The sequence below is a fragment of the Squalius cephalus genome, assembly GCF_949319135.1.
Source record: "Squalius cephalus genome assembly, chromosome: 23".
Taxonomy (NCBI): Eukaryota; Metazoa; Chordata; class Actinopteri; order Cypriniformes; family Leuciscidae; genus Squalius; species Squalius cephalus.
In genome coordinates, this window is record NC_137144.1 from 17,278,811 (window position 1) to 17,303,086 (window position 24,276).

Below are 24,276 nucleotides of genomic sequence, written 5' to 3' on the forward strand. Positions count from 1 at the left end.
AACTCCACATGTTACCTCCCTACGGATAGGATATGGTCTCCGTAGCGTCCCTTTCCAGTTGGAATAGGCACGCTTTCCTAGTGTTATCCAATAATTTCACTGTACGGTGTTTAATGGAACGTAAGTGATTGACATTGTCCGTGCAAAGCCCTGTCCTTTCTTCGGCCTCAACAGGTTTTACCCGCCTCAACAGGCGGCTTACTCGGGGTGCTGGAAGGGGCAGCAGTTGTGGTGTCTTCCATGGAAATCCCAAATTGTCAGTTGTTCTGTTGTAATGTCGAACGTGACGGACTGATAGGGAACGTCTAGGTTACTAATGTAACCCCCGTTTACTGAAGGACATTACATCTTGTCGCCACAACTCCGGTACCTCTGCTGGTAAGACCGGGACAATGTCTCGGCTCCTCAGTGGACAAATTAATGTGAGACTTTGCATGCTGCCTTATATACCCAGAAGCGGAGAGTGGCTTGTGATGCAAATCTCACTCGCCACTGTGCATTGGCTTGTTCTGTTACCACTCGAAGGCTCTCAGATGAGATCCCAATTCATCAGTCATTCTGACGTAACGTCTCCATTCCCTCCTTCAGGGAATTTGTAACCTAGACGTTATCTTAACGTTCAGGTTAAATCCGATGTTTCCCTATCAGTTCTAAGAAAGACTTTTACCTTTAAAGAATAAGAGGTTAAATAACAACTTGGTCAGATTAATTATATTGGAGTCAGATAAATAATTGAATTATCACTTTATCCTTCAACTGCTTTTTTAAACTGCTTTTTGTTTTGATTATTATGTTATTAAATAATAGCTCAATTCACATGCAAAGGGGGGTATTTCTATAATGCAAAAAGGCTAAAATATAACAAAAAATTAAAATAGATAAACAGAAAACTGAACTTTAATGGGGAATATGGATATAAAAAATGTATTTAAAAACTTTTTTATTGACACACTTAGACATTTGCTCTTTATCAGTCAACTTATTCAGTATTCACCCATCAACATTTTGACTGGCGTCGCCACAAAAAAAAAAAGCTTACTTATTTGTTTATGATTTTAAACCCATTCTGACTGAAGAGCAAAAGACAAAAGGATCACTTCACTCTCATCATTTCTACAAAATATTACATCAGCAATATTCACAAAACAACGTCAAAAACATCACAGAAAACAAATGAGTAGGTTTGCATAAAAGGCATAATAACACATGAGCATTATCAAAAAATATGAACTGTAGTGACTATAGTCTGAATTTGCAGTTTAACTCATTTGACAGTGAACCATGGACTTCAATGGGTTTCTTGTCAATAAACCTTAAGTTGCTATATTAGGAAACAGGAGAGAAAACAGATGCAATGTTCTCATCCATTTAAACTCCATCAGTGTTTTATAAGGTTGTGAGAACCAAAGCAGCAGGTTTGTCTGAGCCCTGACCCTGTTAGCTCCTCGAATCCAGTCATAATCACCACCATGATAGTAGACCTATATAAAGGGGTTGCTTACTATGAGAAACTCTACTTCGAGCAGCAAGATGAAGGGGTTACTGGTTCTAACGGCTCTTTTTGTGGCCGTATTTGGCAAAGTGACTTTTGAGGGGTGAGTTCTCTTGTGTCTCCAAGTAGCCTATCCCTTACTTTATGCTGTCAAATTCCTAGCTAATAAATAAACATGTGTTAACATTGTCCTATACCAACAGCTGAAATACAGAGAAACAAACTCTGACTTCCTTATGTGCCAGTTTCTGTTCTATTTATCTAAAACATGCAAAATACTATACTCATTATTATGAATATTGAAGCTAAAGAAATTGTATAAATGTTTGCAGAGACCAGGTTCTTCGGATCACTGCAAAAGATGCAGAGCAGATTTCTCTCCTGAAGGAACTCCCTGAACAGACACTCGGGGTAAGTGTTTGTGAAGCCCAAAGATCATTTGATTGTTTCAGATTTTTTGGGATAAAGGTGATGTTTATATATATATATATATATATATATATATATATATATATACAGTGGGGAGAACAAGTATTTGATACACTGCCGATTCTGCAGGTTTTCCTACTAACAAAGCATGTAGAGGTCTGCAATTTTTATCATAGGTACATTTCAACTGTGAGAGATGGAATCTAAAACAAAAATCCAGAAAATCACATTGTATGATTTTTAAATAATTAATTTGCATTTTATTGCATGACATAAGTATTTGATCACCTACCAACCAGTAAGAATTCCGGCTCTCACAGACCTGTTAGTTTTTCTTTAAGAAGCCCTCCTGTTCTCCACTCCTGTATTAACTGCACCTGTTTGAACTTGTTACCTGTATAAAAGACACCTGTCCACACACACAATCAAGCAGACTCCAACCTCTCCACAATGGCCAAGACCAGAGAACTGTGTAAGGACATCAGGGATAAAATTGTAGACCTGCACAAGGCTGGGATGGGCTACAGCACAATAGGCAAGCAGCTTGGTGAGAAGGCAACAACTGTTGGCGCAATTATTAGAAAATAGAAGAAGTTCAAGATGACGATCAATCTCCCTCGGTCTGGGGCACCATGCAAGATCTCACCTCGTGGGGCATCAATGATCATGAGGAAGTGAGGGATCAGCCCAGAACTACACGGCAGGACCTGGTCAATGACCTGAAGAGAGCTGGGACCACAATCTCAAAGAAAACCATTAGTAGCACACTACGCCGTCATGGATTAAAATCATGCAGCGCACGCAAGGTCCCCCTGCTCAAGCCAGCGCATATCCCCCTGCTCAAGTCAGCGCATGTCCAGGCCCGTCTGAAGTTTGCCAATGACCATCTGGATGATCCAGAGGAGGAATGGGAGAAGGTCATGTGGTCTGATGAGACAGAAATAGAGTTTTTTGGTCTAAACTCCACTCGCTGTGTTTGGAGGAAGAAGAAGGATGAGTACAACCCCAAGAACACCATCCCAACCGTGAAGCATGGAGGTGGAAACATCATTCTTTGGGGATGCTTTTCTGCAAAGGGGACAGGACGACTGCACCGTATTGAGGGGAGCATGGATGGGGCCATGTATCGCGAGATCTTGGCCAACAACCTCCTTCCCTCAGTAAGAGCATTGAAGATGGGTCGTGGCTGGGTCTTCCAGCATGACAACGACCCGAAACACACAGCCAGGGCAACTAAGGAGTGGCTCCGTAAGAAGCATCTCAAGGTCCTGGAGTGGCCTAGCCAGTCTGTATTACCCAGCGACAGCCCCGAAACCTGAAGGATCTGGAGAAGGTCTGTATGGAGGAGTGGGCCAAAATCCCTGCTGCAGTGTGTGCAAACCTGGTCAAGAACTACAGGAAACGTATGATCTCTGTAATTGCAAACAAAGGTTTCTGTACCAAGCATTAAGTTCTGCTTTTCTGATGTATCAAATACTTATGTCATGCAATAAAATGCAAATTAATTACTTAAAATCATACAATGTGATTTTCTGGATTTTTGTTTTAGATTCCGTCACTCACAGTTGAAGTGTACCTATGATAAAAATTATAGACTTCTGCATGCTTTGTAAGTGGGAAAACCTGCTATATATACACACACACACACACACACACACACACACACACACACACACACACATATATTATATATTTACAAACTTTTGTTAGATGCGATTAATCGGTTTGACAGCACAATGTAATATTTATTACTATTATATAGTTTATATTATACTCATATTTTAATGTAATATAAATTACTTTATTACCCTATATTTTCTTCTGTGTTCAGCTGGACTTCTGGATGGAGCCCGTTCATGAGTCTCTGCCTGTGGATGTTCGTGTCCCCTTTCACAGTCTCCAGGCTGTCAGGGCGTTCCTGGCATACAATCAGATCCAGTATAATGTCATGATTGAGAATGTTCAGGTGGGACTATTTCAAAGCTGTGGTCGAAAAAACAAACAAACAAAAAGCGGAAAAATCCTTACTTATTTGATGGCTTTCTGTAACATAAGGATTTGCTGGATGATGAGGAACGTGAGATGGTGAAATTTCGCGCCTTCCCGAGAAGTACCGATGATTTTGTCTACACCACCTACCATGACCTGAACTCTGTGAGTGGTGCAACTTTAATTCAATAGCTTTACAAGACATTGAACTTTCAACATCAGCCTTTTCAAAGAAACTATGATGTTTTATTGTACTTGAAAATTGTTTGTATCAAATGTGTTTATGACTTCAGTTACAATTTTTGTGTATAAGCCTTCAGAACCTAGCTTTACATACATCCATGCATTTGATCTTCACCATACTATTTGCAGATTTACTCTTTCATGGACATGCTCGTGGCAGAAAACAGTATGGTCAGCAAAATTGTGATTGGTCAGAGCTATGAGAGCCGCCCCTTGAACGTCCTGAAGGTTGGTCACAACTCACAATCAATAACAATCTTATGATATTATTTATGCTTATTTTACTATTAGGAAACTTTAATTATTACATATAGCAGGATTTAATAGAGATTTGCGTATATCTACATGCAAGATTAGTGTGTCACAAATCATGCTGGTAGAACCTTGCAAAATACCAAATCTCAGAGATATTGCACACAAGCTATGATAATACTATGATTCCAGTAATGATTTTTAGTATAATAATTTTAGCTAGAAGCTAATAAGGTGATAGCAAGATGCAATTTTATTTCACTGCTAGACTACTTGCAGAAAAATGCATGCTTTACAATTTCCAATGTGGTGTATAATGTAAATTTGTATTAATTAGGATGCATGCAGCGTAAGTAATATAAATGTCAGGATAAATGAATGTTTGTTCATTATGACTAATATCCTGTCACTCAGTTCAGCACTGGAGCGAACCGTCCAGGTATCTGGATCGACACTGGCATCCACTCCAGAGAATGGGTCACCCAGGCCAGCGGAATCTGGTTTGCCAAGAAGGTAATCTGAAATTCTGAAATACAATCTATGACAACATAACTGAATCAAAGATTTATACCTGTGTATTTTCTGTTGAGTAGATCGTGACTGACTACGGACGTGACCCCGTCCTCACCGACATCCTTAACAACTATGATATCTTCTTGGAGATTGTCACCAACCCTGATGGTTTCGCCTACACCCACAGCAGTGTGAGTTTGATGCCTGGAAGACATTACATGCACATTCGGTTTAACAGAACAACTATTTTAATGAAATTTGCCCTCTTTCTTATGAAATCCAATTGGTTGATTGGTTAAGGATCGCATGTGGCGTAAAACCAGAAAGCCGAACCCTGGCTCCAGCTGTGTTGGAGTTGATCCCAACAGAAACTGGGACACTGGCTTTGGTGGTGAGATGTAGCATTAAGTTTGGGATATTGGTTCTGATTGATTTATATATTCAACTATGTATACTGTTTATACTACTGTTTCAACTATATTATACTATATATACTCTTTTTCGTCTATAGGTCCTGGTGCCAGCAGCAACCCATGCTCTCAGACCTACCATGGACCCAGTCCTCAATCTGAGCCAGAGATCAAGGCCATTGTGGACTTTGTGAAATCTCACGGGAACCTCAAGGCCTTTTTGTCCATTCACAGCTATTCCCAGATGCTCCTATATCCACATGGATACACAGCGACTCCTGCCAAAGACCAGGCTGAACTGGTATGTATGAAGTGGAAACGAAAGTATAAAAGTGCTGATTTTGATGCTTTTAACATATTCGATCTGTTCAAATCAATTCTGCATTGTCCCTTCAGCATGAACTCGCAAGAAAGGCCATCACTGAACTGAAGTCTTTGTATAACACTGAATATACATTTGGCAGCATGATTACTACCATCTGTAAGTACATTTCCAGTGATCAACCTAAAGATCTAATCTAATATCATAATGACTATTAATCTCATTGTTAACAATCTTTTTGCTCTCAGACCAAGCCGATGGAGTCACTACTGACTGGACTTACGATCAGGGCATCAAGTACTCCTACACCTTTGAGCTGAGAGACACTGGTCGCTATGGTTTCATCCTGCCAGCCAATCAGATCGTCCCGACTGCTGAGGAGACCTGGCTGGCCCTGATGGTTATCATGGAGCACACCAAGAATAATCCATATTAAACATACAACAGAATTTTTGTGATGAGTCAAAGTGCATAAGTCTGTAAATGTATGCATGAAGTAAGGGATAATGTACAGTCAGCTGGTCATTACGGCAAAGAGGGGTTTATTTTGTGACAATGACTATCAGATTGTAGATTATCCATCTTATTAAATTGCGTCTTGACAAATGAATAAAGCTATGGACATGAAATATTGATTTGAGTGGAAAGTGTTTTATAATCTTACCTGTAAGAAATTTTTTGATGTCAAGAATTCGTATTTCTGCGAGTGATGACGTCATTGTAGATATCAAGAATTCACGTTTTTATTATTGTATAATTCCTGATTTTAACAATTGTTCCTAGTAAAAACTCCATTCCTGATGTCAAGAATGATAATTTTAACTACTGATAATTGAATTCTTGATATCAGAAATTCATATCCTAAGAAAGATTAAAAGTCAAAGCAGCTTGCCATAGTTGCGCTGGTTAGTTAAGAGGTCTGATATACAGCGTTGCAAGCCAAGGACGACAGTGAATATTAGGCCTGTATAATAGTCTGTACCAATGTACAAAATATACAGCTTAGAAACAAGACACAGCAGTATCACAGTAATGATAATACTAAGTCCTCAGTGTCAAGTCATTTCACTACACTGTAAAAAGTGATCAGTTGACAACTTCATGTAATAAACTTCATGGACTTGACAAGCCCACATAACTTAATTTTTTCAATCACTTAATACATTTAAGGCAACGGGTTTCCTCATTTTTCATTTTTAATTAAATGCTGCACTGGTTAGTTACGAGCAGTCTGATTTAGAGCATTGTCAGGGATGACTGCAAACATTACGAAACATTAGATTGCCTTATTAATGCTTCAACTGACCAACTAGAATCAAGTATTACAGGGAGTTATACTCATAATAAAGAACAATTTTTGAACAATGACAAAAAAGATAATTGTCATAATGTAAACAGCTCAGCTCATTAGATTAAGCCATTTCTGAACATACATGATATATATCCTTGAAAGTCATGTAGGTACCACTTAGGTCTACAATATAAAATTGATCTTTATTCATACTTTCATTACAAAAGAACAAACCAGGTAGTTTTCATTATTTCGATTACATTAAATTATTAATTGGTCAATAAAACAAGGTCTATGAAAGAACAGGAATAACTGATTTCAGTCAATCAGCACAGACAACAAAGGCCAAACAAACCAGTCAAAGCTCTTTCTACCACTCCACGTACACATTCCACCAACATTGACTCCAATAAATGCACTTTAAGTTCCTTCATCACACTCTGCAACAGACAAAGCAAAATTTCACACAGCAACATCAACTTCATTAATGCCAGCAATCACATCTACATTTCATAATATTCAAATCACAGTTGAGCAGATTCAGATGAAGGAAAATCTTCCACACTGGTTCAGAAAGCATCAATCGATTAGCTATAGATTTAAGGCATAAAAAACAACAAGCACATCTAAAATACTTCTAAAGTAATGCGCCATACATACTGCGTCTACTGAGCGAGTAAACATACAGCATGCTCAATGAACAGATCATGTCATAGCACAGCTAAAGCAAATAAAATGACCACCAAGAGGTGGAGTCCTTCCACTAAGACCTGCTTACTTATGTAACAGAGAAGAACCCTACATATGCATTAAAACAGCTAGATGTCAAACCATAGACATCTTGTACCATCATTACAGTATAAATGGTTCTTGATGCCAACAAGTTGATGACTGCGCAAATCAGATTTTAAACATGTAGTTTAGATTTGGAGTCAGCAAGTGCAAAGATATGTGTATAAACTGAAATAATAAAACAGTGCCATTTAGGTGTACTACCAGGACCAATAAAATGTTTAATTTCTTCCAGTGTACTGAGAATTAAACCATGTGCATGTGGCCAGTAGTTTAGAATGTCCATCACAGATGTTCACAGGAATCCTGCAAAAGTAAAATATAAAGGTTTTATTTGCATTGAAGTGAAGACGACAATGGTGAGAGTGAAACGGAAGGTTATTTCCAAGGCCGACTGCTCTGTGAACGAACGCTTTCTGATCCAGCTATGGATGAGCCATGTCGACCGCTCCGAACTGTAGACGCTTTGGAGCCAGCGCTGCTAGTGGACAATCTACTGCTGAGACGACCTAAAATGTGTGTGTGTGTCGGGGGGAAATAGTAATATATTAGTATTTGTAAATGTGGCTCACAGAATAAAATAAAAATGACATGAGAGTGAGTAATTGATTGATTTTGGTCAGTGAAAATGGTTATTTAATTTCATAATTTTTGAAATGGATGACTCACTGCCGGGCTCGCTGGGTATTAACACCTCCTCTAGGTAATGCTGGATTCTGCTGAGGTCCTCTGAGGTGAACCGCCACTTTTTTTCTGCTGCCTGTGACGTCTGCCGTGGCACCGGTCGCTTACGACCTCCGGGTCCCGTGGGTGATGGCAGACAGGAGATGGGAATGGAGCCTGTTGTCATTCCTTCAGGGAACTTCTGAGCAACCACTTTTAAACCTTGTTGAGAAAGGAAAAGATGAATACTGAAATACTGACAGGATTAACCAATGTGTATTTTTTGGAGATAATTGAGACCCCAATGATCTATGTATAACAATATTAATTTCAAATAGATCTTATTTTCCCTTCTATGAGAAGTAATGTAGAAAAATGTTCATGGAAGTCTTTGAGGTTTGTTATCAGTCTCCAGTCTGCCTGGAAGAAGTCGTCACGATGACTTACCCCCCGACAACATGAAGAGATTCTCAAACCCTCTCTCGCACATGGTGGTGGCCGCTTGACTTGCTATCCTCTCATCTTCATCATACAAAATTATGATCTTTCCCGATGCATTTTTCTGTGTAGCTGTTAAAGATTTTAAAACTAGGAATTTGAAATTACAGAAATGATTGATCACACAAAAACAGTGTGACTTTTTCCAATGGTATCCTGGGGTCCTATGAATGAATGAATGCACAATTGATATTTTTTTATATTATTTATTTATTGTTCATGAATTAAATCAAATTATTTATTCCTTCATTCATAGGACCCCCTTATAAGTATTATACATTATAGCGCATTTCATAAATGTGCATCAAAATTGATGAATGAATGAATAATACAAATATTAAAAGTAAAAAAAAAATATGATAGTGCATTTCATACATGTACAATAAATAAATAAATAAAAATATTCATTTATTGTGCTTCTGTGCATTAGATGCACATTATAGGTTTGCGATATGTTTGAATACAGAACAAACATTTTCACATATCAGGAATAAAAGGATACGTAATCAAGGACTTCTTTTGTGTATGGGTTCATTGTCCTTGATAAGGTCGCTATGGGGTAACTATAAGCTGTGAGAAAAAAAAGTTTGTTAATAATATTATATTAATGTATTTCATGCTTTGAGCAAAATTCTGTTTTCCAGGTAAGTTTCCTACCACTGATAATATGGCACTGGTCATACTCCTCTCTGTCCCGCACATCCAGCAACAGATACGGGCAGTCAGGTAAGGGGCACTCTGTGGTGTTGGAGGTAGACACTGGAGACAGTCGGATGGTCTTCTGTCCGTTCCTGTCCAGATCCATTTCTCCCACGCCACTGATGACACTATGAATGAGCCCAGAGATTCTCGATTACATCGAGTGAGGACAGTCAGGGGTGCTCAGTGTTACAGGCTATATCTCATTGTTCCCCCCCACAGGGTCTCTGAGGACGGAGTCCGATTGCACCGACTGTCCCCAAACAGACTCAATGGCACTTGGGGCCATGAGAAAGCAGCCTGGCCAATGAGAGCTCTTGTGGGTGTACAATAGAGGAAATGCTAGAGGGGGGATCAGTTAGATGCATAAAATGATATTCTGATGTGACCGGTTGAATTAAGGACATGGACAGGTGTGTCACAAAAACAAAAGTGATTTGACTACCTTTGGAGTGTAGATCTAGGAGAAAACCCATTGTTGCCGGATTCCTCATTGTTGATACACTGTGAGTTGAGGATCGTCGGCTCTGGGGAGCCATTAGTCTGATCGGAGAAGCCGTCGAGCCCCGTTGACGCTGAGAATATTGAAATATCATCTGAAACCATATATAAAATAAATAAATAAAATGAAAACAGTTGTCAGGGCGTTGCTAATGTACGGAGACCCTAAGGGAAACAACATGAGATAGTAGGGAAAAACTACTTTGCAAAGCTCCTGAGAAAATTCACATTCACTCGCGCTACTTTTGTTATTTTGTTTCCCCAAGAAACTTTACGTTTGCTTGCAAATATTTTGCATTCCACTAAGAAACTTTGCATTTGCGCACACATTTTTGCGTTCCCTGAGGAACTTGTATTTGTGTGCACAAATTTTGAGTTCCCCAAGGAACTTAGCGTTTGCGTGCACAACTTTTGCATTCCCAGCGGAACTTTGCGTTTACTTTGGACAAATTTTTGCGTTCCCCAAGGAACTTAGCATTTATGTGCACAACTTTTGCGTTCGCTTGCACAAATTTTGCATTGCCTTGAGCATTCGCTCAAAAAAGCATTAAAATAGTTTTCCTCCCAACTCAAATTGTTTCCATCTGCAGGTTTGCAGGCTTATGCAAAAGAAACAAGCTAACGCAATGTTTCTCAGGTGAGCGCAAAAGATTTGAAAGCAAACGCAAAGTCATTGCAATATAATTTTTTTCCTCCCATTTCATGTTTTCCATCACCATGTCCCCTTAGGGGCTCCGTACTAAAGTGTCCTGAGTTGTAGTTAATATGTTGCTATGCGGTTGCTAGGTTGTTAATTCGTAATAATTGTCAGTAAAAACTACTGAGAATAAAGAGTAACATAAAAGAGAAATTAAACTACCATCTAATCCAGGCATTTCATCATTAATGTTGTCATTCTGATCTGACACCGAAGCAACTTGGATTACCTGAAAAAATAAATAAATAAACGGTTATGCACACACACAATATACATACAATTAATAAGAGTCAGCAAAGTCATTTATATCGTTTATATCGTCAAAGTCATATTATATCATTTATATCAAAGCACAATTTTTTTCAACATTGTTAATAATCATAATACGAAGAATTGTCTCTTGAGCATCAAATCAGTATATTAGAATGGTTTCTGAAGGATCATGTGACACTAAAGATTGGAGTAATGATGCTGAAAATTCAGCTTTGCATCACAGGAATAAATTACATTTTAAATTATATTAAAATAGAAAATAGTAATTTAAAATTGTAATAATATTTCCATGTGTTTTATGTCATTTCTTTTTCACTTACCAGCTGAGCAAATGTAGTCACTTTCAGTCTTTTAAATAGTTCATCCTTCCTATATCTGTAGTCTGGAAAAAATATATATAATAAACATGCATTTCAAATGATGCAGAGCTGCTGCACAAAAACAATTCTGATGCATTTTACCTGGATCCTGAGTGTTACCATTTCTCACTTCATCTTCATTTAAAGACACATCATTTAAATTCACACCCAAAATATCAAACTCCATTTTGATACAGATTAAACTCACTAAACTTGACTTTAACAAGCCAATTGCTGCTGCAAACTGAGACGAGCTCTGCCAACGTCTCTATTTATCTTTGGCAAGAACTCCACAGTCCAGCCTCACCAGCAAACCCACTGTAAGATGCCAAGTGACACCACTGGATGAGGTTATGCATCTCGGTTTCACTACAGACAATCTTGACAGAGGAATAACTGTAATCTACAGTACAATAACCATCCATTGCTCATGCATCCAAAAGGAGGAGCAAGACTTTCTTATCCTTGAGAAATCAGAGGGAACCTGTAACAAGATGACCAATATGGACAAAGCAGTCTTTCTCTCCTCATCAGGTGAGTAAATATAAGTAGGACAAGTGCATTTGGAGACAAAACAGCTGAAACAAGTCATTAAGGAGCTGTTCACAAAAGATGCATTACTGTGCCATTCTGCACTGTTTTGTATATTTATAATGTAAATACACACTAGTTTTATTTAACCACTGTGATGTGCTTGAATGTCTGCGATTTGTTAGGTGTTGTAAAAAAAACTATTAGTTAGAATAACCCTTCTGATTTAAATGCACCATGACTTTTTGAGATATTAAAAAATGTTTCATCAATAATATGGATTTATAATATTCTGAACTTACTTTTCCTGGCCTCCTCTAGTCTCTCCATATATTTCGTCAGGCTGAAGCCTAGAAAATAAACAGGGGTAGTCATTACATATTTTGTCATATATGCAATGAATATTCAAAATGTTTGTCACCAAAAAGTGGATACCTGTATCAAGTCGTGTTTTTACATGCTGATATTTGGGGTTCTGTGGAATCCTCTTCTTTAAATACTGGGGGAAAGTAAGTAAGTATTCTGAAATAATTGTTTTTGGGATCATTGTAATGGTTTAACGTTGGTTAAACACTGGCAGTGGCTCATCAAATTCTGAGAAAATGATGTGTATGAAACAAACATTGAGTTTAGCACTGGTAGAAAATAATACAACATGAAAGCATGAACTGGTGTTGATGGTCAGACAGGTAACGTTATGGCAACGGAGGAGCAGCTGCGCCGGTGTCAGATTCCCTTTTAAACCCCAGCTTCCCATGTAAAACATTCCCTGAGCTAGCTTTCAACATATAACGTTACGTTTTGCAAATGACGCTTTGCAGAAACATAAAAACACTGACCTTTGAATCGCCAATCCCTAGCTTGACCGACATTTTACCGTAGCTGAGCTTCGGCGGCTAACGTTAGCTTCCAAAATCAAAACTCAAAGCGTTGCCTCTTTGAGCAAAGTCTTCACTGATTGGCCCGATGAATTGGTTATCCAATCAGTGACGGAGTTCTTTTAACCTCAATGCTAGTTCTACTGCTTTACCGTTTGGGGTTGTTGCTATGCAACGGCGTTATTTCCAATGCTTTTTCGTGCAGTGACAGAGATTCCCGTCGGCAGAATTTATTAAATGCTTTTTCTGATCTATGTATTTTATCAGTAATTCCTGAATTAATTTTTTTCTGAAGACAATTGTTTACAATGTTTGGCTTGGATATGCAACTAATTACCTCTACAGAGAGTATAATCTTAGTAAGACAAGCTTGCAAATTTTAGTTTTAATCCCAGCAAGCCTTCTGTTGCATTAGGAGGATGGGTTACATTAGCGGTTTCAGTTGACTGCATTAATGCAGAGGTTTATCTGTGTAAAATAGTTTTTTGTCAGTCTTAATAACGATTCATACATGTAAATAATTTGAATCGAAAGGAATTTTTAAGTCCACATTGCTCATCTTAGTCCCCCTGACTCGATGATTCGGAGCGTGATTTGTTTGGTCTGGGGAAAACGCGGCTTGTTTGATACATGGGAAGTGGCTCAACATGAAGGAGTTTCACTTGTTTACTTGTAAAACAAAGAACAAACTGCACGAAATTCAAAAACTTTCTCTACGTTTTCCAGAACTATGGCGTCTGTAATGGTAAGACTACTTAGCAGGAACATTTTAAAGTGCGAATGTAGACATTTTATATCGTTTCTGGTTTAATTAGCTCTGTGCAACTGTGCTGGAAAGTTTCGTGTTTATGTTTGAATATGGATATACTAATATTGGTTATATTTGACAAAATTGACCGTACAAAACAATATAATTAGCTAACAAAAAGCACTATGGAACTAGCAGTTTTAGACATGGTAACGTTACCGTGGTACAACCATGGTGTTGTCACCATGTACAGGTGAAACTCGAAAAATTAGAATATCGTGCAAAACAAAGTTAATTTATTTCAGTAATTCAACTTAAAAGGTGAAACTAATATATTATATTATATAGACTCATTACATGCAGATATTTCAAGCCTTTATTTGTTATAATTTTGATGATTATGGCTTACAGCTTATGAAAACCCCAAATTCAAAATCTCAGAAAATTAGAATATTACATGAAATCATTTTTTAAAAAAAAAAGGATTTTACATACAGAAATGTCAGCCCTCTGAAAAGTATAATCATGCATGTACTCAGTACTTGGTTTGGGGCCCTTTTGCATGAATTACTGCCTCAATGTGGCGTGGCATGGATGCTATCAGCCTGTGGCACTACTGAGGTGTTATGGAAGACCAGGATGCTTCAATAGCGGCCTTCAGCTCTTCTGCATTGTTCTGTCTCATGTCTCTCATCTTTCTCTTGGCAATGCCCCATAGATTCTCTATGGGGTTAAGGTCAGGCGAGTTTGCTGGCCAATCAAGCACAGTAATCCCATGGTCATTGAACCAGGTTTTGGTTCTTTGGCAGTGTGAGCAGATACCAAGTCCTGCTGGAAAATGAAGTCAGCATCTCCATAAAGCTTGTCTGCTGAAGGAAGCATGAAGTGCTCTAAAATGTCCTGGTAGACGGCTGCGTTGACTCTGGACTTAATAAAGCACGGTGGACCATGAGTCTATATAATATATTATTTTCACCTTTTAAGTTGAATTACTGAAATAAATGAACTTTTGCACGATAGTCTAATTTTTCGAGTTTCACCTGTATGTGTATGTATGTATTATATATGTGTGTATCTATATATATATATATATATATATATATATATATATATATATATATATATATGTATGAAGAGTTCAGATGCAAAAGCCTCTAAGTGCCATCTGAAATTTTCTTCTAGAATGATCATTTTTATAAAGCTTGTATATTTAAGTTCAGTAATTTCACTTAAATGACAATTAATAGGTAATCTGCATTGCCATTTAAATGAAATTATTGAACTTAAATATACGAGCCTGATAAAAAATGATCATTCTAGAAGAAAATTTCAGATGGCACTTAGAGGCTTTTGCATCTGAACTCTTTATATATATATATATATAATATTTGACTTAAGAAATATGTATGTAAATTGAACATTCACTCACATTGTTTTATTGAAAAAACTTTGGAAAATAACCATTTTACACCTTATTCTTCTATGATATCCTTTTCAGGAGGATCCCACCCTTGAGAGACATTTTAAAGGTCACAAAGATGTTGTCTCCTGCGCTGATTTCAGCCCAAATAATAAACAGCTGGGTATGTCATATTATTTATCTTCTATTTTCAGTCAGAGAACATCCCAACATAACCACTTGCAACTTCTCTTGCAGCTTCTGGATCCTGTGACAAGAACCTTATGATCTGGAACCTCGCTCCAAAAGCAAGGGCGTTTAGGTTTGTGGGTCACACGGACATCATTACAGGTGTTCATTTTTCTCCAAGCGGATCTTTGGTGGCATCTTCATCCAGAGATCAGACAGTTCGACTTTGGACGCCCAGCATGTGAGTACAGATGATCCCTTAAGAGTTTTAATGGGTTAGTTCACCCAAAAATTATCCCATAATTTACTCGCCCTCAAGCCATCCTAGGTGTATATGACTTTCTTCTTTCAGCCAAACACAATCGGAGTTATATTAAAAAAATATCCTGGCTCTTCCAAGCTTTATAATGGGAGTTCTTCTTGTGTTCGGCTGTAAGAAGAAAGTCATGTACACCTAGCACAACTACACAACTAACCCTTTAATGTATTATTTGTATCTTAATGCATTATTGTCTATGTGTGTTACAGAAAGGGTGAGTCAACTGTGTTCAAAGCACACACAGCGAGCGTTCGAAGCGTTCATTTCTCCAGCGATGGCCAAAGGCTGGTCACGGCCTCAGATGACAAGTCTGTGAAAGTGTGGGGTGTCGAACGGAAGAAATTCCTTTACTCTCTAAACCGGCACACCAACTGGGTACGCTGTGCGAGGTATGAGACTATGTGTCTAACCTTTCCGGTTTTGTCACATAAAGTGGGATTTCTCTCACTGTCACTTGTCCTGTCTGTCCCTGTCAGGTTTTCACCAGATGGTCGTCTCGTTGCTTCCTGTGGCGATGACAGGACGGTTCGCCTCTGGGACACATCCGCTCGTCAGTGCATAAACGTTTTCACAGACTACGGCGGGTGAGAATTGAGCGTTGTTGGTCCTTTCTGAATCTTTTTGAGGATACTGTATGTTTATTGGACTAAAGTTTCCTGATATTTTAAACTGTCTGTTTAGGTCAGCGACATTTGTGGACTTCAATTCCAGTGGCACATGCATTGCATCATCAGGAGCGGACAACACATTAAAAATCTGGGATATTCGTACAAACAAGTTAATACAACATTACAGAGGTAGTTAATATAAACGGAGATGGTTTCACATTATGAAAATGTATTTGTTTTTAATTCTTGTTTTCAAGCATTTTACTTGGTCTTGCAGTTCATAGCGCAGGGGTCAACAGCTTTTCCTTCCATCCATCCGGAAACTATCTGATCAGTGGTTCGAGTGACAATACAATGAAGATCTTGGACCTGCTTGAGGGGAGGCTCATCTACACCCTTCACGGCCACAAGGTGTCACCCTCTCTAATAGCGTAGAATTTGAATTCTAGCTGGAACAATTGGGAATTCATCCAAAAAAAAAAGATTCTCTCATCTTTTACTCACCCTCATGTCATTTCAAACCCATATTCTTTTTTTTTTCTTTTTTAATGGGACATAAAACAGATTTTTCGGAAAAAAATATACAGTTCTTGCCATACAACAGGAAATCAAGAAATCACCAAAAATCTCATGGGGGGTTTTGGGGGAAGCTTTTTTGCAATTAAATATTTTAGCATAATAATTTTGGTATCAAAATAATAATAAAATAAATAATAAATATTCACTTTTTAAAGTTAATTTCCAAAATATTGTTTTTTTTTTCTTCGTTTTTTTTGTTGAAAATGCTATCTTTCTTATTTGACTGGTAATATTTGGTCTATTATGTTTTGCTTTTTTGTGTTACTGTCCATACTGTCTATGGTGAAGCCGAAGACAATTTTACACTTACAGTATGGTAAATTATTATTTTTATTACATGAATTGAGCTTGATAGTCATGATCAACTGTCATTGTATGGCAAGAGCTGCATAATAATTTGTTAAATACAATATTTGTTTGTTAAATAGAAAAAAATAATTATTCCTCAAATTGTTGTGTATTTTGTGATGTAGACCTGCATTAAACAGCCCACCCTTAGAAGAAAAGCCATAAAGTGTCATTTTTCCCCCTCTGCTCTCAGGGTCCAGTGTTGGCTGTGACGTTTTCTCGAGATGGAGATATGTTTGCTTCAGGAGGTGCTGACTCTCAGGTAATTGTGATGTAATGTTAATGTTTTACTATCCGATTACCGTGAAGCTGATCATGTCACTTATGCTCGTGATCGTCTGGGTTTCAGGTTCTAATGTGGAAGACCAACTTTGATTCACTGAACTACAGAGAGCTGTTGAGCAGGCATAGCAAACGAGTCACTCCAGATCCCCCTCCACACCTGATGGACATTTACCCTCGATCCTCTCACCGACACACTGCTCAAAATGGCACAGTAGAGGTCAGTGCCCACAACTGCAGTGCTACTACAATACCCTTGTGTTTCACAAACAGTACTGAGTTTCCTCTCGAGGATCAGTACAGCGTCAACACTGTAGATCAATCCAGTACATTGCAGTCAATATATTAGCTCTGTGACACCAGCACACACTGCATTCAGGTTAGTTCTTATCTCTCATTCTTTCGTTTTTCTTAGATTAACCCCATTGTTGCTGATACTCAGTCTGGTGACCCTCAGGTGGTTGAAGTGGGACGTGTTCTTTTCTCCACAGCGGTAAGATCTGAGCTCTTATTGGAACTAATTCATGAAGTCAGAACTGTTTCCAACCACTAGGGGGAAATATAGGCTAGCTAATGTGAAGCCCTCATCGAAAAGTGTACCGTCACTGCCACACTTTTGCTGTCCCTCATGTTTTCTTTTTAAATGATCACTCCTCATCAATATTTATCAGTTTTTTCCACATTATTATGGTTTTGTCTACTCCATACACTTCTGTTCTCTTGTAAATATGACAGTGGGGTGTAAAAATCTGAGACCACATTGAAAATCTGGCAGTGTGTCATGAAACCAGGAGAACAAAACAAAAGAAACTAGTAAATTCCTGCTAATTTTTCACATTAAATTTGAACTCGGATTGCTATTCTGATACTATAATTTGTCATAAAATATTAAATACATTTGTCAATAAGTTTTCACTCATTGCTTATCTAATACTTTAATATATCTAATATATATCTAATAATCTAATGTATACAGTGAGGAAAATAAGTATTTGAACACCCTGCTATTTTGCAAGTTCTCCCACTTAGAAATCATGGAGGGGTCTGAAATTGTCATCATAGGTGCATGCCCACTGTGAGAGACATAATCTAAAAAAAAAAAATCCAGAAATCACAATGTATGATTTTTTAACTATTTATTTGTATGATACAGCTGCAAATAAGTATTTGAACACCTGAGAAAATCAATGTTAATATTTGGTACAGTAGCCTTTGTTTGCAATTACAGAGGTCAAACGTTTCCTGTAGTTTTTCACCAGGTTTGCACACACTGCAGGAGGGATTTTGGCCCACTCCTCCACACAGATCTTCTCTAGATCAGTCAGGTCTCTGGGCTGTCGCTGAGAAACACAGAGTTTGAGCTCCCTCCAAAGATTCTCTATTGGGTTTAGGTCTGGAGACTGGCTAGGCCACGCCAGAACCTTGATATGCTTCTTACAGAGCCACTCCTTGGTTATCCTGGCTGTGTGCTTCGGGTCATTGTCATGTTGGAAGACCCAGCCTCGACCCATCTTCAATGCTCTAACTGAGGGAAGGAGGTTGTTCCCCAAAATTTCATCCTCATCCTCTCAAAGGTCATCCTCTCCTTAATACAATGCAGTCGCCCTGTCCCATGTGCAGAAAAACACCCCCAAAGCATGATGCTACCACCCCCATGCTTCACAGTAGGGATGGTGTTCTTGGGATGGTACTCATCATTCTTCTTCCTCCAAACACGTTTAGTGGAATTATGACCAAAAAGTTCTATTTTGGTCTCATCTGACCACATGACTTTCTCCCATGACTCCTCTGGATCATCCAAATGGTCATTGGCAAACTTAAGACGGGCCTTGACATGTGCTGGTTTAAGCAGGGGAACCTTCCGTGCCATGCATGATTTCAAACCATGACGTCTTAGTGTATTACCAACAGTAACCTTGGAAACGGTGGTCCCAGCTCTTTTCAGGTCATTGACCAGCTCCTCCCGTGTAGTTCTGGGCTGATTTTTCACCTTTCTTAGGATCATTGAGACCCCACGAGGTGAGATCTTGCATGGAGCCCCAGTCCGAGGGAGATTGACAGTCATGTTTAGCTTCTTCCATTTTCTAATGATTGCTCCAACAGTGGACCTTTTTTCACCAAGCTGCTTGGCAATTTCCCCGTAGCCCTTTCCAGCCTTGTGGAGGTGTACAATTTTGTCTCTAGTGTCTTTGGACAGCTCTTTGGTCTTGGCCATGTTAGTAGTTGGATTCTTACTGATTGTATGGGGTGGACAGGTGTCTTTATGCAGCTAACAACCTCAAACAGGTGCATCTAATTTAGGATAATAAATGGAGTGGAGGTGGACATTTTAAAGGTAGACTAACAGGTCTTTGAGGGTCAGAATTCTAGCTGATAGACAGGTGTTCAAATACTTATTTGCAGCTGTATCATACAAATAAATAGTTAAAAAATCATACATTGTGATTTCTGTATTTTTTTATTTTTTTATTATGTCTCTCACAGTGGACATGCACCTACGATGACAATTTCAGACCCCTCCATGATTTCCAAGTGGGAGAACTTGCAAAATAGCAGGGTGTTCAAATACTTATTTTCCTCACTGTATATATATTCAATTAAAATAAAATAAAAAATAGAAGCACTTTTTTGGACCCTGCTGTATAATTATAGTTAATATGAGGCACATGATGGCTATGAATAATAACTGTTTATTATATTCAGCCCAGTGTTGTTTGTGTGGCCGGCAGCTTTCCAAATCTTTCTTATTTACTGCGTGCCTTGTTCTGATCCGAATTATGGGAATGTTCTCGTGCTTCCGTGCAAAATGCTGTGCTTTCTGCTTTACAAGCGGATTGAGGAAATGCTGCGAGACGGCACACAACAGACTGTGGGTGCCTCGCTCACGTGTTTACAGGAAGTCTCTTTTTCTCCCCCTCTCATTCTCTCTCTCTCTTTCTCTTTTTTTGAGTGCTCTGATTCTGGCTGTGTAGAGTAGCTCAAGCGTGAAAGCAAAAACACACCGAGCACACACACGTGTCTAAAGCTGGGCTCTGATGTGACCTCACTTTGCTGCTGGAGCCATAGACTAATAATAGACTCCTCCACAATGTGACTTTAGCGCTCTCTCTCACTCTCTCTCCCTTTCTTCCATTTGTTCCTTTTGTCTGTACACACTGTACTGCATAGAGAAAACTAGTGTCCGACTTGGACGTCTGCACACAAGTTGACTAGTCGATTCGTTATGCCAGTAGACTCACTGAATATGTGTTGACATGTTGTTGATCATGTGACTTTAATTGCACTTGTTCTATATCATGCCAGTTGATGTTACTGTACTGCATCCCATTGTTGCTATTTGTCTACGTAGGCCTACCACATTCAGGTTTTTGTAAGGCCCGTCCTGGTTCGATTCTGATTCACAAGCTTTAAATTCAGTTCTTCAATTCATTTCGTTTCTGTTTCATTTGAGTGCTTTATCAGTTGTAATGAAAAGTTATGAAAGAAATTGTCCATGTTTTTGCGAGTCCCATCCAGATTTGATTCTGATTCACAAGCTTAAGATTCAGTTCTGGTTTCGGTTCATTTTGAGTCTGTTTCATTTGGGTGTTTTTCAGTTGTAATGAAAAGATATGGAAGAAATGTTCCCATTCTAATTCGATTCTGATTTACAAGCTTTAGATTCAGTTTTGATTTTAATTCAGTTTGAATTGATTCTGTTTCATTTGGGTGTATTTCGGTTGTTTTTCAGATATTTCATGGTTTTTCCTGCTTTGAAAATATTTTGGCGGCCTCCAAAATGAATCGGTGTCTTGTTTTTTATCATTTTAATGTGACAATACCAATAACGGAACAAAACAATCGGATACTGTATGTCAAATGATCTGTGCATTAAATCTTGGAGTACAAATGCAAAATAATAGACCTGACACTTTTTCGATGTAATGTGTTACTTTGTAGTTCACTTTGAGTCACTCAGTGACTATATTATAAATTACCTGAGTGGTTATTTTTTTATTTCATGAATAATAGGATAAGTTAATATTACAAACTGTTGTTTTGCATTTATTTTGGAGTTATTATGAGTATATTGGCCTGGGTAAGGTACTTTGTACTGTGTGTGTTGATGACTGTGTTCGTCCGCCACCACCGAAAACCATTTTTTGACCCAGGAAAAACCCTGCATTTTCTCTCTGCTAATGCTGTGTATTATAGAGGGCAGTGTTTCAGACTCTTTCAAACTGGCACCTTGTCTTTTTGAACTAGTTATTAAAAGAACTGACTCATGGGAGTAATTTGTTTGTGAATCAGACTACACTGGGTGAACTACCTCTTTGCCAGAAACAAAAAAAGGCTGCTGAAGCTGCATGGCACATGGTTTAACCCACTAACTAGTCAACTAATCTTCTGGATGACAAGTTGAGTAGTAAAAAATAGCCATAGCGCACAATCACTTTTACCATTCTTTTTTTTTTACCAAAAATGTTCTGTTCAGTCCAGGATGCCCTCCCGAATCCGACCTGTCAGGGCCCAATTTCAGGGAAACCCTGTCATTATCTGGCCCTGAGCATCCTGTAGTCCTTCAGGACAGAGTTTCCTCATTCTGCTTCCCTGCCTTGCGTGCGTGGGAGCAGAGACATGAGGAAGTGGACGGCAGAGAGAAGTATGACCCGTGGCGCCTTTTTGTGTGACACTTCCTGCCATCACTTCCTCTTGACTGACTCTCTCTGGAGTCCTTTCAGCTTGAGTGTGTGTGTGTGTGTGTGTGTGTGTGTGTGCAGTGATGCGGTCCTCAATTGGTGGAACTCCTCTGCATCTCGGTCCTTGTTGACTCCCTGATGCATTATGCATAGACAACATAAGCAAGACCAGAGGCTTCTGAACAGCAGGGAAAGGACCACGACCCAAGTATTAGCTTGTCAAAGCACTCGTGGGTCTGGTGGTTAGCAGTAGTCAGTTACGTCACATTCCCATCCAGCTCCCACCTCTTATACATCAGTAAAAGCGGTAAAATAAATCATATTAAATAATATTTTCCTATAATAATACCTTTTTTTACTTGTATCGATATGTCTGTTTATTTGAGCATTCATATCACATCCTACAGTGCAAGAGATATCGAATTAGTCACGGTCCAATTACAATATTGTGATGCATCACTGCATATTGAAGATGTATCGCATGGTGAGGTAGTTGGCGATGCTTGATATATATGGTAAAAAAATATTGTTTTACCAAAAAATACTATGGTACAATATCATCTAATAATTAATAATACATAGATCAATTAATTAAATGCATTCATTAAATTATTAATAATATTATACTTTTTGAATTATTTAAAAACAATGACAAATTAATTATATGAACACTTACATTTTTGTAGACATTGTACTGCAACATCAATATTTAATTCAACAGTGTGCTGCTATTCAGCACAGTTCAAGCAGTTCAGTAAGTGTAACATTCACTTTTTAAAAATGTCATTCTGTGGCTAAATCAAATCCAAATGGGATTCTAAACAAAAGTAAGGTTATTTGTGCTCTATGTATGGTAAAATTTAATAATCATTGTGGCTCCACAGGGATGATTATCTCATTTTTGTACAATATAAATAGGTTATCAGTTGTAACTTTATATTAGATGTCTAAAATGTTAAAACAAATAATTTTAAATTTTAAATTGATTGTGTTTGTTGCATTGCAAAACTCTTTTTCTGCTATTGAGGTGGGATACGAGTAAGGTTAGAGACCGATTTCATGGTACGGTTAGGTTTAATGGTGAGTTAATAGTGTAATAATAGATGCAATTAGAGAAATTAATTACATGTAATTACAGGCAGGTGTTTTTCTTTTTAAATAGAAGTATAATGTAAAAACATATATGCAAAAATGATTAATTGTATTACGTGCCTTCAAATTAGTATTCAAGAATAACACGTAAACTAATCAAATTAAACTCTGTATCATTTGAACAACTATATTATGATAAAAAAAGTTTCATCTACTTCATCATTCAACCGAGTGTGTGCATGCTTGTTTGTTTGAGGGTCTGTAGATGTGTGCGCGCCACCTGGTATTACGTTTCTGAAGGTTGCTTGTAGGGGTGACAGACAGGAAACAGGCAAAGAGCCTCTTCCTGTTTTGTAAAGAGCAGGAGATTGGGTGGCCGCGAGGTGTGGATACCAGCTTGAAGGCCTGCCACCGGCTCCGGTGACAAGACGTGACATGACGGAAGTAAATCGCTAAAGATAGAATGGCCCAGGGGAAGGTTCACTTTCCACCAGGAGAGCTTTGAGAAAGATAGCCTTACAGGGAGAGAGAGTGACTTGTCATCCTCAACCAAAAAAACAAGAGCTGTCAGCAGGAAGTACTCATCGATTTTGAATCAGATTGCATTGGAAGAGATATTCAGTTTATTGTTTGTGCTTTTTAGGGTTGTTTACTCAACCTTTATGGTGAAACTTACATAGCACCTTTCATTGAAGAAATGTAGGTGGTGAAGTGTGGAAATATGTGTTATGGTTATGCAACCGCAGTCATGTTTCAACTGTTATCGCAAATTTCCTTTTGTTATGACAGTAGGCGGCATTGGCACTAGAGTTATTACACCTTTCTTGGATTCTCCTGAAAGCGCAAACTAAGGCAGATAATAGAAAAGGTCAGTTTGCATGTCTCATCCGGCCCATAATCCCCTGCACTGACCTAGGGACCCCAGACCGGGACTCCTGCAGACAAACAGGCGCTCACACATCAAAGACACAGGAACCCGGGTTGGTTCATCACTTATTCAGTGTAGGGCACACCCAGAACTCGGTGTGTCCGCCTTAATATTTAATCTTGTTTCTCGCCCATTGTGTCTGTCTGCACCTCTTCCTTTCTTTTCTGTCCTTTAAATACTGTTTTTCATCCACCCCTTTCATCTCTTTTTTTTTTTTTTTGTTCCATTCATCTGCTTTATCTGCTGTCTTTCGAGTTCCACCAAAGGCTATTG

At 38.4% G+C, this 24,276-nt stretch overlaps 3 protein-coding genes across 3 annotated transcripts in view; 2 read left to right on the forward strand and 1 right to left on the reverse strand.

Annotated features, from left to right (window-relative positions):
* Positions 1 to 1,504: 1,504 nt before the first annotated feature.
* On the forward strand, positions 1,505 to 6,284 carry LOC307150960 (carboxypeptidase A1-like). Its single transcript, XM_079858655.1, has 11 exons — positions 1,505 to 1,595; positions 1,825 to 1,903; positions 3,753 to 3,887; positions 3,977 to 4,075; positions 4,283 to 4,381; positions 4,820 to 4,918; positions 4,999 to 5,109; positions 5,219 to 5,309; positions 5,430 to 5,629; positions 5,725 to 5,809; positions 5,899 to 6,284. Exons 1-11 carry the CDS (start codon positions 1,531 to 1,533, stop codon positions 6,084 to 6,086), a joined length of 1,251 nt encoding a protein of 416 aa, XP_079714781.1. The 5' UTR covers positions 1,505 to 1,530; the 3' UTR covers positions 6,087 to 6,284.
* Positions 6,285 to 7,120: 836 nt separating this feature from the next.
* Positions 7,121 to 12,912, reverse strand: cep41 (centrosomal protein 41). Its single transcript, XM_079859910.1, has 11 exons — positions 12,794 to 12,912; positions 12,390 to 12,453; positions 12,257 to 12,304; positions 11,385 to 11,446; positions 10,954 to 11,020; positions 10,039 to 10,189; positions 9,552 to 9,721; positions 9,397 to 9,464; positions 8,844 to 8,958; positions 8,403 to 8,618; positions 7,121 to 8,242 (listed from the first exon to the last, which is right to left on the reverse strand). Exons 1-11 carry the CDS (start codon positions 12,824 to 12,826, stop codon positions 8,112 to 8,114), a joined length of 1,125 nt encoding a protein of 374 aa, XP_079716036.1. The 5' UTR covers positions 12,827 to 12,912; the 3' UTR covers positions 7,121 to 8,111.
* A 50-nt stretch (positions 12,913 to 12,962) lies between these two features.
* poc1b (POC1 centriolar protein B) overlaps positions 12,963 to 24,276 on the forward strand; it is a 33,192-nt gene continuing 21,878 nt past the window's right edge. Inside the window, exons 1-10 of the mRNA XM_079859154.1 lie at positions 12,963 to 13,577; positions 15,079 to 15,163; positions 15,238 to 15,409; positions 15,697 to 15,876; positions 15,964 to 16,071; positions 16,169 to 16,284; positions 16,373 to 16,506; positions 17,216 to 17,284; positions 17,372 to 17,524; positions 17,720 to 17,797. Coding sequence (XP_079715280.1) covers positions 13,563 to 13,577; positions 15,079 to 15,163; positions 15,238 to 15,409; positions 15,697 to 15,876; positions 15,964 to 16,071; positions 16,169 to 16,284; positions 16,373 to 16,506; positions 17,216 to 17,284; positions 17,372 to 17,524; positions 17,720 to 17,797 — 1,110 coding nt within the window. The 5' untranslated portion in view covers positions 12,963 to 13,562. The remainder of the gene's footprint in view (positions 13,578 to 15,078; positions 15,164 to 15,237; positions 15,410 to 15,696; positions 15,877 to 15,963; positions 16,072 to 16,168; positions 16,285 to 16,372; positions 16,507 to 17,215; positions 17,285 to 17,371; positions 17,525 to 17,719; positions 17,798 to 24,276) is intronic.

Coding starts and splice junctions, on each gene's coding strand:
- LOC307150960 (XM_079858655.1), top strand. CDS start 1,531: ATGAAGGGGTTACTGGTTCTAACGGCTCTTTTTGTGGCCGTATTTGGC. Junction 1,596..1,824: donor GGCAAAGTGACTTTTGAGGG/GTGAGTTCTCTT, acceptor AAATGTTTGCAG/AGACCAGGTTCTTCGGATCA. Junction 5,110..5,218: donor TCGCCTACACCCACAGCAGT/GTGAGTTTGATG, acceptor TGATTGGTTAAG/GATCGCATGTGGCGTAAAAC.
- cep41 (XM_079859910.1), bottom strand. CDS start 12,826: ATGTCGGTCAAGCTAGGGATTGGCGATTCAAAG. Junction 12,454..12,793: donor TAGGGATTGGCGATTCAAAG/GTCAGTGTTTTT, acceptor ACTTTCCCCCAG/TATTTAAAGAAGAGGATTCC. Junction 11,447..12,256: donor ACTAGAGGAGGCCAGGAAAA/GTAAGTTCAGAA, acceptor TATTTTTTCCAG/ACTACAGATATAGGAAGGAT.